Genomic DNA, 15749 nt, shown 5'->3' on the forward strand with positions numbered 1-15749 from the left:
TATTTCCTCCGCCTTGGAAGTGGGCACTCTACCTCTTTCCCGTCCTCCTCCCTGTATCCCGGTGGAAGTCCTATCTCCAACAGAGCGCTGCCACTCCAGCTGACACGGCGTCTTTTACAAGGAAAATTTGGGAACATCAGGGCGCTCATGTTCGAGGACCGCGGTGATGAGTCGATGGAGAGGGGAAGGAGGTCCGAAGACCCGGCGATTTCCCTGGATCTGACCTTCCACCTTCTCCGGGAGATGATGGAGATGTCCAAGGCGGAACAGATGGCTCAGCAGGCGCAAAATAACAGAAGAATGATGGAGCTCTTTGGAAAATAACGAGCTCCTTCCCTCTCCGCCAAAGATCCCTGTTTACTTTCTTTTTCACGTTTTCTTAGTTTTTTGTTTTCCTCCTTACTTCTTACATTCAGACCATCAGCACATTAATAGGCTCTGTACAACGTAGTGCTGCTGTATCAAATTATTTATTTATAGCTTTAACCTCAATCTATGGAGCATAAACGGGCTTGACTCACTGTATATTGACCGATTGTACCCCGCCGTTCTAATGTCCGATCTGTACAATATCACTGACCTGACGTGAAATGATTTTGTTCAGGAATCACTGCATTGACAAAAGAGAAAAACTGAAGTTTTGTTTTAGATGGTGAAGCACTGTATTTATGATATTTATGTTTGTTAATAAACTTATGTGCAATCATTTTCAGTTGTGCCAGAGGACATCTTACATCAGTATATTTTTAAATAAAAAGAAAATGAAAAGCAATGCTTACACTTCTCTGTGAACATCCTTAAAACCAGTTAAGTAGTTGGGAAAAATTCAAGGGTATTTTTAATGGGGTGTTTGAAAAGACACAAAACAACAAAAGGAGATAGAAATTTAAAATAAATAAATAAACACATTGGTTGAAGCTTGTACAAATAGCCCCGATGAAACTGACCTTCCCCCCCCCCCCCCCCCCCATGCCCCCCCCCAAAAAAAGAACCCAATGTGATGTGGTTCTATCGCTAGGTGTGTTAAGAATATATTCTGTCACTCATAAGACATCAAACACAAGAAATAAAAATAAAATAAACATTACTTTTCCTCCTTTACATCCATAATAACAGTCGTCACCTCCAGACATCTCAAAGATGCTTCACTAATAACTGATGAGCGTGAAAGAACTGTGTGTGTGTCAGTGCGTCCGTCCGAGCTGTTTTGATCCTTGACCCGAGTCGTCGGGGTGAACTAAACAAGAGCCGTGGCTGCATGTGAGTCATCCCACTCTGTTTGGCCCACTTAAAAACTTCAAGCCGAGCGCCACACTGAGCATTTGTAGACTGGAAGTCAGCGAGTGAGGAACTACAAAAGTTCGATTTGAACTTTGGGGCAGGTCTGCTGAGGAGTCAGAGGTGAGACTGTCATGAGACAGCAGTAAATGTCCACGGGCTCCAGGCATCATCACAACAACAGCAACATCAGCTGCTTTGAACAGGAAGTGCTGGGCAGGAACACTGACCTGGAGGTTTAGGACAGAGGGATCAAATTTTTTTTAAACATCTTAAAGATTTACTAATAAAGGTGCTTTTCTTGTTGGGTTTCCATTGAGAGGTGTAAAAATCTAAGAAACTGAACAAAAAGAAAAACATCACCTTTACTGACTACACACAACCTCTGAATCTTCCTCTTCATCTGTGGCCTGTTCCCTTCAGAGATCGCCACAGTGGCTCGTCCTCCAGCCTCCATCTCACCAACAAAAAAAAACTTTGCTAAACCAGTGTTTTAAAACCATCGCCACCTGGAGGGCTACAGAAACTTGCTGTTTTGCACTGCATAGGTTATCAACTAAAGACACCGGAGATACCCCGAAGCTCAGATACAATGCAACTTTGACCACATGGTGGCACTAATTCATTAGTCAGTTCTTTTAATATATGGAGAAGAAGACTTCTTTTTGTCTTCTTCTCTATGCTAGCTGTAGCAAAATGTTATGCAAACGAACAAAAAGGAGATGAACGTCATTCGGATTTCCGCCGAAAGGCTACATTTTTGTGAAAAAAAACTATGGCCTCCTTATACAGTGCACTTTTTAATGACACGTTATATATAATACAGTAACAATGCAAAACCCATCCAGTGTCCATAGTAGGAAAATATATTTGCATGTACTGCCACAGGTACATGAGGCCATTCAGTGTTATGAAAAAATGGAAATGTCACAACGATAGATTTTTTACTGATATAATCATGTAGATATATGGGATTAGTCATAAATGTATACGACGGGGTGGAAAACCTGAGGCCCTTGTGCTGCTCTGTTCTAATGATGTAGTTTGAGCCAGGAGTTGGAAAAGGTCAGGGACATTTAAAAAAAAAAGTATTGTCACTTTTAAAAATCTGGGCGTGACCAGTAGCAATTTCTGGTTAAAAAAAACAACAACAACAAAACACAAGCAAAATATATCTCTGTAAAAACAAAAACAAAAAAAAAAAAAAGACACCAGTCCGTGTGAAAAGGACACAAACAATCACATCAACAGATAAAGAATTGGACAGAAGCCGACCCCACGCCTCCGCAACTTCTTCTTTCCCCTCCGGCACAGATCTAAATATATTTCACTCTTCTCCAATCTGAGGGAAACCATTCAAAACTGTCCTAACATCCCCCTGTCTCCCCCCTTTCTCCAGGATAGGGTGTTGTTTGAGCCGGCAGCTAGGTCGAGGCAGAGCTCTTCTCTGTGCTGGGGGTGGAGTTTATCTGCTGTGAGGTCGAACAGGCAGCGAGAGAGGCGGCCGTGCCGGCGCTGCCCTCTGACCCAAGGTGGGTCCCCTCTCCATCCTCGGTGCCTTCATCTCCGTCCTCTTCCTCGTCGTCTTCGTCTTCGTCGTCTGTAAAAGTACAAGGTGAGAATTATATTTAAAAGAAAATAGATCTCTGATGGGCAAATTCAATCAACGTCAGCCAACGTCTGCCTCACCAGCGATGAAGTCGATGCTGCGCAGGGCCTTGCCTTCTCTCTTGAAGTTCACGTTGTAGTGATCCATGTTCTCGTAGCCACGTTCCACTTTATCTAAGTGTGCTGTGCTGGAGGCCTCTGTAATTCTACATGCAGGAAAACATGACAACAAACACACATAAAGGTTGAAGTGGCCCAAGTTTACTATATACATGTACGGTTTAGACACCGTTCTCTGAGGCTCTGTCAAATAGACAACAGGCTGAGCTGGAGGTGGCAGAGGAAGTAGAAGAAGACGGAGAAGGAGAAGAAGAAAGGGAACACATGATGCAATATTGATTTTTGTGTCTGTCAACTCCTAAATCAACAACTTTGTATGTTTAAGATCGGGAAATGCGTTTCAAAACGAGTCATTCCATTCCATTCCCACAATAATAACTGATGAAATAATCCCGTCTCTCACACTGGGTCGCTCCATCCACACTACTTCTCCTATCTGTGCAAGGCTCTGCCATCTGCCTAACACCTAACTGCAGCCCCACTACCATGTACAATGCCACACTAAGAACAGCTGCCTGTTTAGCATAGCACTGAACGAACATGAGCGACGTTATGTAAACACTCCTCTGTAACCACACGGGGGAGACAACCAGTGAGGCCGCAGCGCATTCGTTAGTCGACAAAGTAACCTTAAAGTAGTGTCGGAATAACAAACTTAATGTCTAACCACCGCAAAACTGACTGCATTTTGTTGTCTGGTGTCCTGCCGGTTTACCATACCTGACAGAATGGCATACACTCAATCCCTTATTTTTTATTTTTAACGACAGCACGTTACTGAAGTTTCATTGATAAAGTAAGTAACTTAATTAAATGGCAGAACGTGGAAAAGGAACAGACATTTTAATCTTCTTTCCCAGCCAATGGGAGGCGCCCCAACTATTCCAGCTTACAGGGACAGGGCTAAAAAACATTTTATTTTCATACTCACTTATTTATTTATTGTAACGCCTCCAAATGGCCCAGGATGACTGGAAAACATTTTTAATGTTGTTGCAAAAGCACTGTATATGTGTAAAGGAAATAAAAAAAAACAAACTAGCAGTCAGAGTCAATGTAACACTTGTCATAACACACGTTATCAGTCTGAGCGCCTTTCATAAGTTATTTCAAGATGCCACAGATATAGATAGGAATTTTGTTACATTTCACAACTTTTCTTTTGACAGCAGGTGTGATCCTGCTGCGTTAGACTGATGCTTTTATGTGTGGGCGGAGATGTTAATTTGGCAAATGACTCACTGGAATGTGAAGAAAACACACTGCAAAAGGGCACAGAAACACACGCAGGAGTTTCTAATTAGATGTCTTGGTTTTCCTGCTCGTGGGGAAATCTAAGTGTTGTCACTGAATAAGGACGGATTCTAAACCAATGATGAAAATATGAACTTACTTCTTGAGGAGAGGCTTTGTGTTCTGAAAGAGGCAGAGGGATAAAGATAAACATGAATCCACTTGGATTCTCTGTAACGTCCAGTGATGTGGTTAAAGTGTAACCTCTGACCTGCAGGAATGAAGCCATTTCTGGCTCTTCCAGAGTCTGAATTCCCATCTCCACAATTTTACAACTCTCCTCCAGGTGGTCTCCGTACTTCCTGCTCAGTCCTCGGATGTAGTTCAGCTTCTCTTCCTGTTCGGCCGTTACCTTTTGACTCATGTCCCTCTTCTTCTCCTCCAGGATGGTGTACAACTGATCGAACTTCTCACAGACCAAGGTCTTCTGCCTCCGGCCATTCTCCTGCACCAGTGTAAGTGGAAATGTCCACACAATTTAGTTACACATGTAGCATTCTAAAATAATTGTCTTTAAGCAGCAGTTACAGGTTTTTTCATTCCCGTTCTTAGTGTCATCAGTGCCTACGAACAATTAAAAATGTACAAAATGAGTTCATTTTACACTAACGGTTTTTGAATGGTTCCTTTTTGCAAGTAAAAAAAATACAAAAGCTTAACACATTGTGGATTTTGATTCGGCTGTTATCAGGTCGGAAAATATAATGACTGTCCAGGAACCTTCAGTGAAGCATGGTTCAGGCTCTGTTATGGTTTGGGGCTGGATTTAAAGCAAAAGTCTTGGGCAGCTGGTCTGACTTGATGAAACCTAAATAAACTGTATTTCCAGATACTGATACTACATGCAGCAGCACTGATGATTACACAGTGCTAGTGCTTCACCTAAAATACAGTGAGATGGAGCCTCGGACACTCACAGAAGAATACCTGGTAATTTGAAATGTACTACGTATTGATTGTCACTCTACTTTAGTTAACACTTGTTGTATTTAAACGGTCTCCTTTGAATAGAGATAGAGGGATGAGAGTAAATAACAGTTCATTCTGTGTGTCTGTCCTAAGTGGCGCCACTGAGCGCCTCCTCTCCTGGGCCAACTGTGGCATGTGAAGAATCGGGGAGCTGTCCAACCTCCGTCCATCAATAACACAGCTTGTTTAAACGTCGATGGAGTGGAGACAGGATAGAGTGCCCTGCCTAGTGCATTAGGGGAAAATGTAAAAAAAAGAAAATAATATGGACGTAATATGACTTTCTCTCCTTTCAGCTCACGCTCTCGATGATACAAACTGATCAAAAGTGGAGTGTGGAGCCGTCGCTGTGGTACCGATTAGACCTGCTGATACGTCTGTGCAGGTGAAGGCAGTAGCATTATTTCAGACGGCTGTTTAAGCAAGCTGCGGTTGGACACTGACCTCTATGGCGCGACAGGTTTCCTCTAGCTGACTGATGATGCCTTGCATCCTGTCGTTGTGACCGACCATCATGGCTATCCCGTCACTCAGCTCTGTCTGGGGAGTAAGGACATGCCGGTGGAGAGACACTAGATGTCAGTGAGGAAGAACAATCTATTTCAAAGGTTATAGGACATTAATAATTAAATGGAATTATTTGACTTTCTTTGTAAGCCTGGGTTTGTTTAAAGAGCATTTGAAAGTCTTCACTTTTATTCTCTCAACAGCATTTGTAAAGGAAATGGATCTGTATTCAAACAGTTCCTGTAGTATTTGTTTTAAACCTTGTTTGTACTGCAAACATCTAGTACCACCTAGAAATGTTGGATCTGCAAGTATTCTCTGTTCAGCTAAACACAGAATACTGTACAAGCAGAAAATATATTCCTACACAATACATTGAATTAGTACTACAACTTACACCTACTTTGAAACCAGACCCACACGCTGAATAATTAAAAGTATATGGAAATTAGACTCTTCTGCATACCACTAGAGGGAGCCTAAGTACCACCATTGGTGCCTACACCATTATTTGAGAACCACGGCTGCATATCTACCTACCTTTTTACCTACTTCTACCTTCTCACCCTGCCTAGGTAATTAGCGAGCTATCTGGTAATCAGTTCTGTTGATTATCAGGCTCTGTGGCTATTTCAGGCCTCACCTTCTTTGTCTGGTAAATGCTGCTCAGAGGTTCCACTTGACAGTCTTTGTGGTCTCCAAAAACCTTACACATGGAGCATGTGGGCACGCCGTGGGTGACGCAGTAAATATTGATCTTTTCCTCCTGGTGGACGTCACACATGGGCGTTTCTTCCTTTCTGGCTGGCGCTGGCTTGCTGCTGTGGAGGTGGAACAGTAACAGTGTTACCTCGGTGTCAGCCGGGGGTTTTTTTTGGAACATATTGATGCGATGGGTAATGGGTGCTTGATAATGTCAAAGGCCTGTGTCAAGAGGTCATCGATGGTCCGTTAATTGATCACCTTTTTGCCGTTCAGTATTTCAGTGTGAATTCAGGTGCACGCTGTTAGGTTTAGTTTTTCCTCTTTTGTAACATAATTTAAATCATGACTCTGTAATAATTCACCCTTTTGTTGTGGGTCTTATTTCACACAGTCATCCAAACCTGAGACAGTTAGATTATATCTCGGTTCAGTCTCATGTGTCATGTGTGTCATGACATTAGAGACAAAATGTGTCAAATTCCGTCTGTCTCACCTGCTTGACTCCTGCTTGAACATATCGATGATGTTCTCCACCAACAGGTTCCTTTGTAAGCCGTACACGCCATGTCTGTCCAGAACCACCTCGTGTCTGCACGAGGGACATTTGAAGCGACCACCAGACGTCAGGGTGCTGCTTCTTGTCGACAGGTATGGATTTGAAGCCTGTGAGAACATTATAATTCAAACCTGTACAGATCGTTCCACTAACATTAATGACTGATATTAAATCCTAAACGTACTAGAAAATGTCCAGTTCCGACTAACTTGTAATAAAAACAGTGAATTTTCAACGTAGCCTTGTTTGTATACAAACCTGGAAAGTGTACAGCAGCATAAAGTTCAATAATAGATAATCCTTCAAATAATATAATGAGTGAATTAAGATAAGATAAGACTGTTGATCCAACATTAGGGAAATAAACAAGTATAGTACAGATATGTACCCTCAATATTTACTCAAAGAAAATGGTTGTGATCTACACGATAACGCCATCTGTTGTTATAATACTGCATAGAATTAAAATATACAGTATATCACTGGTTTGGACTTTGATTTTAATTAATTATTAAAAATGACCTCCTTATTTTAACAATCCTTGTCTGGAAAACTGCACACGTCATTGTAAACATCAGTCACATTCATATCTTTCACATATTCAACTAAAATAAATGAACAGTGATATAAATTATACCAAGACATTTATTAAAACTACTGTAATATCTTGGTGTACTGTACATCTTCATTATTTAATAAATTAAACTTTACGATCATTTTAGGGACACTTATGTGTCACATGCCTCCCATAAATACCTCATCGAATTATTAGTGAATAGCATGGGCTATTAGCCAAAGATATGGATACATTGACCGTGTGTTAGTGGTAAATATGATGTAGAGTCTCCTACCTGAAAAATGTCATTGGCACATTTCCTGCAGAGGTTATGCTGGCAGGGAAGGATGACCACAGGTTTGGTAAACATTTCCAGACATATGGGACAAACCAGCTGCTTCTCCAAGTTCTCCATTGTATTCATTTTACAACACAAAATCCACAAAAAACCACAAAAGAAAACAGAGTTGGAGTGGACGTCTGGAGCTGCTACGGTTCGTGAGAAGTCTGTCAATAACTGTCGCGTTCACCAGGCCCCGAGTCAGGCTGAAGAGAGGCCTGCTCCTCTTGTCCTGTCCTAGCGGGTGTGGGCTCCTATGACACTGGTGTCACGGCTGTTTTTAGCAGCTATTGCTGTCACGTCAAAGGTTGCCATTTTTACCCTGCCCATATTTGAAACTGAGCACTGAACAGCTGCCCACCAGCACGAACACTTGAAATGGTGAAAAAAAATAAGTGCTCAATGCAAGTGGTGTTTGTTATTCATCCACTACAATAACAGTTACCATATGACGAACAGAAAAACAAATCAGAGGCAGTAAATAAGTTGATAACGCCTTTAAAATGATTTCATCTGTGCTGCCTTTTTGCTGCTCCACTCTAAAATGTTCTCTAACTCGCTTAGTCATCATCTCTGTTACTCAGCATTTAGGTAATTCAGATTTGTCCATGTTCCAGTCATTGTGGGAGTATAATAGGCCTCTATGACAGTTGGCTGGTTGAAGATTGAAAGTGGCTTTCTGATGTGGCTGACGTTAAAAGCAGTGTATGAGCTTGGCTTTTAAACAAAGTCCTTTATTTAACCCTGTGGACTGTGGCTCAGGAGGATTTCATATAATTCAAGGAAGAGTTTAATCAGTTGTAGGAAACTTTGGATTTCAACAATATTTCCAGGCACTGTTAGAACATCCTTTTCCTAAACCTATGCACATTCTATTGTGAAATCTAGTTTAAACTCTGCATAATTTGATTACAAAAGGTAATATTTTTTACCTTTAATCCGTTATTGTAAAGGCAGATTCCATATAGTTGCAGCTGCGCTCTGTAATATTTTGAAAGAATAATCCATTATTTATCTAGAAAGTGATTTCATATTCATATAGTAATATATGTAATGACCCTTGTATTGATCACACTTGCATTAATGTATTAATAAAATACATGAGATAAAAATGTAGATGTAAAATAATGTATTGTATTTAGTTTTAAAAGTTAAACATTCTAACACTAACACATGAATTAAAAAGGGCAACCTTATTAGCTGTTCAGTGTGGTTGCTAATGTAGGTTTGCGGTGTTTATGGTCGAAAAGCCAACGAGGCTAGAGAGAAGAAAAAGTCACTTTCCTTCGAGCCGGATTTGAACCAGCGACCTAAGGATCACTGTTAATCAACCTACAGTCCTCCGCTCTACCAACTGAGCTATCGAAGGAGTTAGTGTGAGCGATTGTAAAATTTACTTTTGAAGTTTTTACTTCGTCCAGCTGATTGGGGAGTAAATGTACGTTAACAAATGAACCATTTCACAGATTACGAGGCACCCCACTTTCTACGTTTCGAACGTTTTAATAACTGCGCAAAAAGGGTGGTAAAATTGGGTGGGTGCTGTTTTTTATTCTTTTAGTTTAAACCAACTCGTCTTCAATGAGCTCTGCTCTTTTTCTCTGTCAATTTTCTCACACTTACGGTTCTTGCATCAAACCCTATTATTAAACAGTACGTGTATGTGGTCGTCTAAGAATATCTTTAAATATTTTACTTAAGGCAAGTGGCGCACGAGGGGAATTAGCTCAAATGGTAGAGCGCTCGCTTAGCATGCGAGAGGTAGCGGGATCGATGCCCGCATTCTCCAATGATGTTTTTTAGCTGCTATTTCACGTCACGTTTTAGTCGTCGTTTAAGAGTCCCTTGTCGCCACCATAGATAACACGTGGTTTTGTCGTTTGTCATTTACTCCCGACGTCACGTGAATAACGTACACCGGAAGTGCTCGTTAGGAATATCACAGGTAAAAATACACGTTTGTGTTGTGACTCTTTAAATAACGTCATCGAAGTACATGTACTAAATAATAAAGAAAAACAAAATCAGAAGCCTTCGCTGAAAACACAAATAATCTATGGTGCTTTTTTTTGTCTAGCAGCATAATTCGTGTCGTAACAACTCCAAAAAATATGTTTTATAGTTTTATATTTCCATTTATGTGCAATAGTGTGTTACTGCACTGGTCCCACAATGTATAGTGCGCATTGCACAGTTGTGGTAGCATAGTTTTAAAGGGGAGTTTATGGGTGATTATTAAATATGTGACTTAGTTTCAAGTGCCCATGAAAATAAATATAACTGGCTGCGACTGTGAAATGACTTATCGCTGTGCTGCACTTGAAAACAGTAATTACCAGCAGCAAGTTTCACACACAATGTGCCTTTGTTTATAATGCCTGTCAGTTTTTTTTCTGGCTGGCAGAAGAACAGCTTCTGTTCAGAGAATTTTTTTTTATATCAGCACTAAAATAATTTAGATGATAAAATTATTTATTTACTCCTTATTCATGTGCTAATTATATGGATCTACACTCTTCTTTTATTTTCATCAGGAAGCTCCCTATAATCTGCAACCCAATACGCAGCTTTTTATCTTTATCGACACAAGTGACACTTTCAAGGCCAAAACATACAAAGCACAGGTGGTATGTACTGTAATAAATGCTCACCAACAGGCAGGAACATTAGAGCTCTTAAAGCTCCTCGCACAGAAGAACAATCATTTATATGCTATAAGTATGAAAAGGAAAACATTTTTATATTAGCATTCAGCCTCATGCATTTCACTTCCATTAAACTGTGCTACATTAGAAAAACATGTCCGTTATTAAGGTTTGGTAACTGTTCTGTATATTTTTTCTTCCTGCGTCTGGTCGAGTTATTTAAGCTCAACAAAAAGGCGTAAAGGAGTGAGAGATATTTCCGCCTTCTAATTATTACTTATTGTGTTCTGCCTGTCACATATTTTGCAGTTTACTGTTTATTACCTTTTCCAGTGATTAACCACAAATTATACTTCCATGTGTGTCTGTAATAGAAAGCAAAAAAGAAAAAGAAAAAATTCTCTTCGTTGAGTTCTGATCAGTAATTTTCAAGACGCCCAAACTGGTGTGATTATTTATTTATTAACAACAGGCGAGCTTCTTGCCAAGAGCTCATCATTTAGACGGCTGCTGAAAGTGAATTCAAATGAGATCTATTAAGAAGGAGTTCTTGTTTATGTCTTTGTGATTGAAGCCAGTTTGCTATTTATGAGCCGTTACTCTCTGACTCATAATATTCCCGCTTGACAAATAGGCAGCAGTAAAGAGATTTTTTTTGAAAAGTCAGAGTGAATGCCATATGGTGGCATTTCAAAGAGGTTAGCGTGACCCTGGTTCTCCTGTACAGAGGTGAAAAATAGGCCTTTGAGTATGTAGTGATAGGACCTGCTCGCAGAGCCAACGATTAAAACGATTAACAAAGGACCTAATTCAAACACATGAGATTGGAAGTTAAATTTGTATTTAATGAGCAGGATGTAAGCAGATCAATGGTTGCCACCTGTTTCCGTGCATGAATATTTCAGTGACGTGGAAGGCATATTACACTGATGCACATGGAAACCTGTCACTGTCACTGATTCACAAGGTCACTGTAGGATACGTAGGAGAAATCATTTTAATTTCATAAAAGATTTCGTTCTATTTGTCTTAAAAGTTCTCCGTATCTAAAACATGCATAGAAATGAAGTTTATTTACACTGGTTCACAGTATAATCCAATAGGAACCTGTATGATGATCTGTGGTGATTATCTTAGCTTCCTGAATTGTTCCCTCCAGTATAGTGACATAGTTTTGTGTGTTGCAGAAAACATAATCATGAACTTTTCACACTGAAGTATTTGTACAGATGTAATAGCATTGTGTAAAACAGATATGTGTTATTCACATCTCATTTTCCCCTTTGGCTTTTAGGCTGTGGGTGTGAGAACGGAACACACGGTTCCTAATGCACCGTCAAGGAAAGTCCACACCAGAGTTGACAGAGACAGATACAAAGTAAGGGACTTCAAACTGAAAATCCAAGCAGATTTGTAATAATATAATAATGTCATCAAAACAATAAAAGACATTTTCATGTTTTTATTACCATTAATAAACAGATTGATTTTCTGAACCTTCTGTCAGGACCATTAAAAACAAACTCATGTGGATCAAAAGCCTGAATAATGTTCCACATAAAACATGGTGAAAAAAGATAAAGAATAACTTTTGATATGTTTCCATTACGTCAGTCTGGTCAACTGACCTTCTGTTTGGGGTACAGTACAGTACGTTAGGAAGCAAAATATTTGCCTATCATGTGAAATACCAGTAAAGAGTCAACATAAATCTAAATATGAAAAAATATAAAATCAATGAAATACTGACAGCAGATAAGCTGATTATTATCCACATTGTCCATAATCACCAGGTGGTCTCTGTGTCTCCATCACTTTACTAAATGTTGAATTTGTGTCTCTAACATTGCTTTTTATAATTGCATTGAACGTCTGATTGGTTTGAGAAGTCGTCCATTTATCACAGGAACTAGAGAAAGCAAACAGCTTGCTTTTCACATGTGGTTTTATGTAAGATCTTCTCCCATGCAGTGACGTAAAAGAGACGTCAGTGGGTTTTAATAGGCACCGCTGCAGCTCATGGTCATGGGAAGCTGAGATGTGCTCAGCATCCAAGTGCTTCTCTCAGTCTGGCTTCAAACACAGCACCGGCTGCATCGTGACAACTGCACTTTACATTTATCTCATGTTCAACACCCTCTTTTGCAGCATGATGACTTTGAATATCCCAATTTTAAACCATCCCAACCTAACAGAGATCACTGACGTGAACGCCACTGGCTTCAGACAGGTTTTTTTAATAGATATACCGAGTACAATTTAAAATGGTACCTTGACAACAAGCAGTATGTTTCAGTGTAAAGCAAACAGAGGAGATAGAGATAGAGACAAAAACGTTTTGTCAAAAATGATGACCTCTTGGTAACTTAACAGTTGACTACGACCTCAGTCTGACGGAAACTGTGGTAATGTAACTTTGGGAGCTGTTTCTGAAATCATTATTATATTTTTTATTTGATTAATCTGTAATATTTCATGAATTAGTCACCAATCATTGCACCGACATGACAAACTAGCCTGACACCCAGCGGCCTTTTACACGGTGAAACACTGCTATCTAGTGGTTAAAAGGTGCCACGCCGTGTCAAGTGACGCATAATGATCCATTCATCTGTCCGTCCGTCGGTCCATCCATCCATCTAACCATCCATCCACTCTTTGGCACGTGGTGCTCTTGCGTTGCACTTGGGGTTGATGCCAGTGCTTTGAGTCGATATGATTCATACTGTTCTCAGTAAGTGCTGTATGAATAATGTGGATAAAAGTGAGATCTATCACTTCAGTAACACATACATAACAAATGAAAGCATCACACATCGGTGCAGTCCAGGACTCACAACACTTCTCACACACTTTTTCTCCCCTTTTCGTTGCTTGTGTCCAAGAACAGAGAAGTTTCTTCCAAGTGTAAGTGCGAACACAACCGCGTGCCAGGTTTGTTTGAAACCACCAAAGAGTTTTGGTCTCTCGCTAGCATTTCAAAACAGAAACATATACGCGTAATCCCCGAAGTCTACCCTCAGTATTTGATTCGAAGCACAAATACATACCTTAGGATATTTTTAATGAAATTACCACGCTGACACTTCATCAAGCGTTTTAAATCTTATCATTTTACTGTTGGGGTTTTTTTTTTACCTTCTTCAGCGGACCTTCATTTCACCACAAGGTGGCTCTGCAGACACATGTCATTCCTTTGCGTCTTTAGTGCATGTGTTTCTGGCATATAGACAGCAGTATAAAAATGTTCATTCCAGTACATACACATTAGATTATAATAGATTTTATAGTATACTCCAGATAAATACAGAAGAGGTAGTAGAAGAAGAATGTACTATGGTGACACAAAGAGTCAACTCATCAGAAAACAGACGTTTGCGTGAGCATGTTAATGAGCTGTGTTGCATGTGTGTTTACCTATGCACCTATAGGGTCTGTTTGCCCCGGAGCATCATAAGTGCTGCAGTAAGACAATATACAATACCTCCATTTGTTTTCAGTGTCATTAAGAGGTAACCGGTAAATCAATTAGGGAGACCGTGGCAGGTAGAGTCTCCTGAGAGCAATCAGCAACGTAGGAGTCAGGAGGACTGAAGCACCAGGGGCCTACAGCTGAAACAGTACCTGTGACCGCAGGGGGAATCAGCCGGTTCAGTATGCAGCCCTGGAGGCTTGCGTTAGAATACGTAGGTAAACACATCTGACGTAGCACTGTATAAAGGCGTGTCTGCTCATAGTGTAGGCTCATTTGCAAGCAGTGTGAAGGTAGACAAAGAAAAAATGCCTGAGAAGGAAATTAATTGTTAGAAAAGTCTCTCAAATTGTTCTCCCTGGTGTGCACTTAGAGGGTTAAGTATGAATAGTCAACAAACAGTCCAGGCAAGTGACGTATCATTGACGTGGTCACATACAAGTTCAAGCAGTTTCAGAGTTGTCTGGCAACAACTGGTTTGTAAACTGTGAATGGGAGAATATTGCCATCCACATGTGGTCGACGGTCTATGTCATTTATTTGAAGCAAATATGTTTAATAGTCAAGTTACGACATGTGCGGTGGTTTTATTACCTCTGAGCAGGGTAATTAACAAGAGGGTTTTTTTCCCGTTAGCATTCTTTGTCTACACTTTGTGATGTAATTTAAATACAACAATACTTTCCTGTTTATAAACATACAACAGGAAATGATGAATTTTGCAATATTTGACTCACTCGTGTCCATTTAAAAGATGTCCACCTTCCTGCTTGGTGGTTTTTTATGAACCATTGAAAGTGTATCTGGATTGGAATGGCCTTCTATAGTTCTTATGAAGTACAAAAAATAGCTGTTGACACATTTTTGTTGGTTTATCTGTTGTACCTCAAAACAGGATGTTATCAGGTTAGCAACTACCACCCACAGTGACCTGAAGTTGGCATTGGTATTTTAATATTACTCAGTTAGCCTTTTTCTGTGGTAGTGTGGCCCCTGACAAGACAGCTGAGGGAGAGGACATTTCTTTAAGTTGTCCTGACAGACAAATTCTACAACAAAATATAACATTTTGACCAAAGCCAGCCTTTATTCACTGGGATTACACTGCACTCAGTGAAAATACTGCTCTGGTCATACCAACACCATAGCTTCCTGTTTAAATGCAAAACATGATCTTGGTTTTACTTTTACAGAATGGTCAACAAGGCAGCCATTGTAGCTCTTAATGGATGTACATCAATCATTTCATTCCAATAGGCATGTGTATATGTTGTTGTTGTTTTTTTCACGACAGACAGGTTTTACAGCTGCAAGTACTTTTTTTATTCTCTTAACCTCCAGAAAATGTCCACAGTCTTTCTGTCTTTTTTTGTTGTTGTTCTTGTGAATGTTTGTGGTGTAATGTGCAGTAACGTACCTTGCATAGTGTGTATTGTCTCAAAATACCAAAAATACCAGGGTGGATGGCTGCATTCTATGTACAGTTTGAACACTGATGACACCTTTTTAGCATTTTTTGTTGTTTGCATCTGACTATAGACTGCAGGAGTTCAACTGAACGATATCAACTGATTAACTGGTTGAATTGTTTTGCAGTATATACATATATACTGTACATATATAACAGTATATATACATGTACATATATACTGTACATATACTTTCATCATGCAAATAACTATAACTATATATCCCTTTCC

General features: G+C 40.0%; 2 protein-coding genes and 2 non-coding genes across 4 annotated transcripts in view; 2 read left to right on the forward strand and 2 right to left on the reverse strand.

The window, feature by feature from the left end:
* LOC103377128 (corticoliberin) overlaps window positions 1-766 on the forward strand; it is a 1898-nt gene extending 1132 nt beyond the window's left edge. Inside the window, exon 3 of the mRNA XM_017031726.2 lies at window positions 23-766. Within this exon, the coding sequence (XP_016887215.1) occupies window positions 23-324 (302 nt within the window). The 3' untranslated portion in view covers window positions 325-766. The remainder of the gene's footprint in view (window positions 1-22) is intronic.
* A 232-nt stretch (window positions 767-998) lies between these two features.
* Window positions 999-8016, reverse strand: LOC103377129 (tripartite motif-containing protein 55). Its single transcript, XM_008307788.3, has 8 exons — window positions 7888-8016; window positions 6974-7143; window positions 6419-6596; window positions 5713-5808; window positions 4511-4744; window positions 4400-4422; window positions 2968-3092; window positions 999-2878 (listed from the first exon to the last, which is right to left on the reverse strand). The coding sequence occupies exons 1-8, from the start codon at window positions 8014-8016 to the stop codon at window positions 2703-2705; spliced, it is 1131 nt and encodes a 376-aa protein (XP_008306010.1). The 3' UTR covers window positions 999-2702.
* Window positions 8017-9214: 1198 nt separating this feature from the next.
* Window positions 9215-9301, reverse strand: trnay-gua (transfer RNA tyrosine (anticodon GUA)). Its single transcript is given in 2 exon segments — window positions 9215-9250; window positions 9265-9301. It is a non-coding gene; the product is annotated as a tRNA-Tyr (tRNA).
* A 347-nt stretch (window positions 9302-9648) lies between these two features.
* On the forward strand, window positions 9649-9721 carry trnaa-agc (transfer RNA alanine (anticodon AGC)). The gene has a single exon. It is a non-coding gene; the product is annotated as a tRNA-Ala (tRNA).
* Window positions 9722-15749: the final 6028 nt, after the last annotated feature.

This window comes from Cynoglossus semilaevis, chromosome 3 (assembly GCF_000523025.1).
Source record: "Cynoglossus semilaevis isolate Cse_v1.0 chromosome 3, Cse_v1.0, whole genome shotgun sequence".
In the NCBI taxonomy this organism is placed as follows: domain Eukaryota; kingdom Metazoa; phylum Chordata; class Actinopteri; order Pleuronectiformes; family Cynoglossidae; genus Cynoglossus; species Cynoglossus semilaevis.

Excerpts from the sequence above, each read along its gene's own strand:
- LOC103377129 (XM_008307788.3), bottom strand. The coding sequence starts at position 8,016 with ATGAATACAATGGAGAACTTGGAGAAGCAGCTGGTTTGTCCCATATGT. Across the intron at positions 4,745-5,712 it reads AAACCTGTCGCGCCATAGAG|GAGAATGGCCGGAGGCAGAA; the intron begins GTCAGTGTCCAA and ends ACACTGGTGCAG. Across the intron at positions 4,423-4,510 it reads AAATGGCTTCATTCCTGCAG|AACACAAAGCCTCTCCTCAA; the intron begins GTCAGAGGTTAC and ends TGCCTCTTTCAG.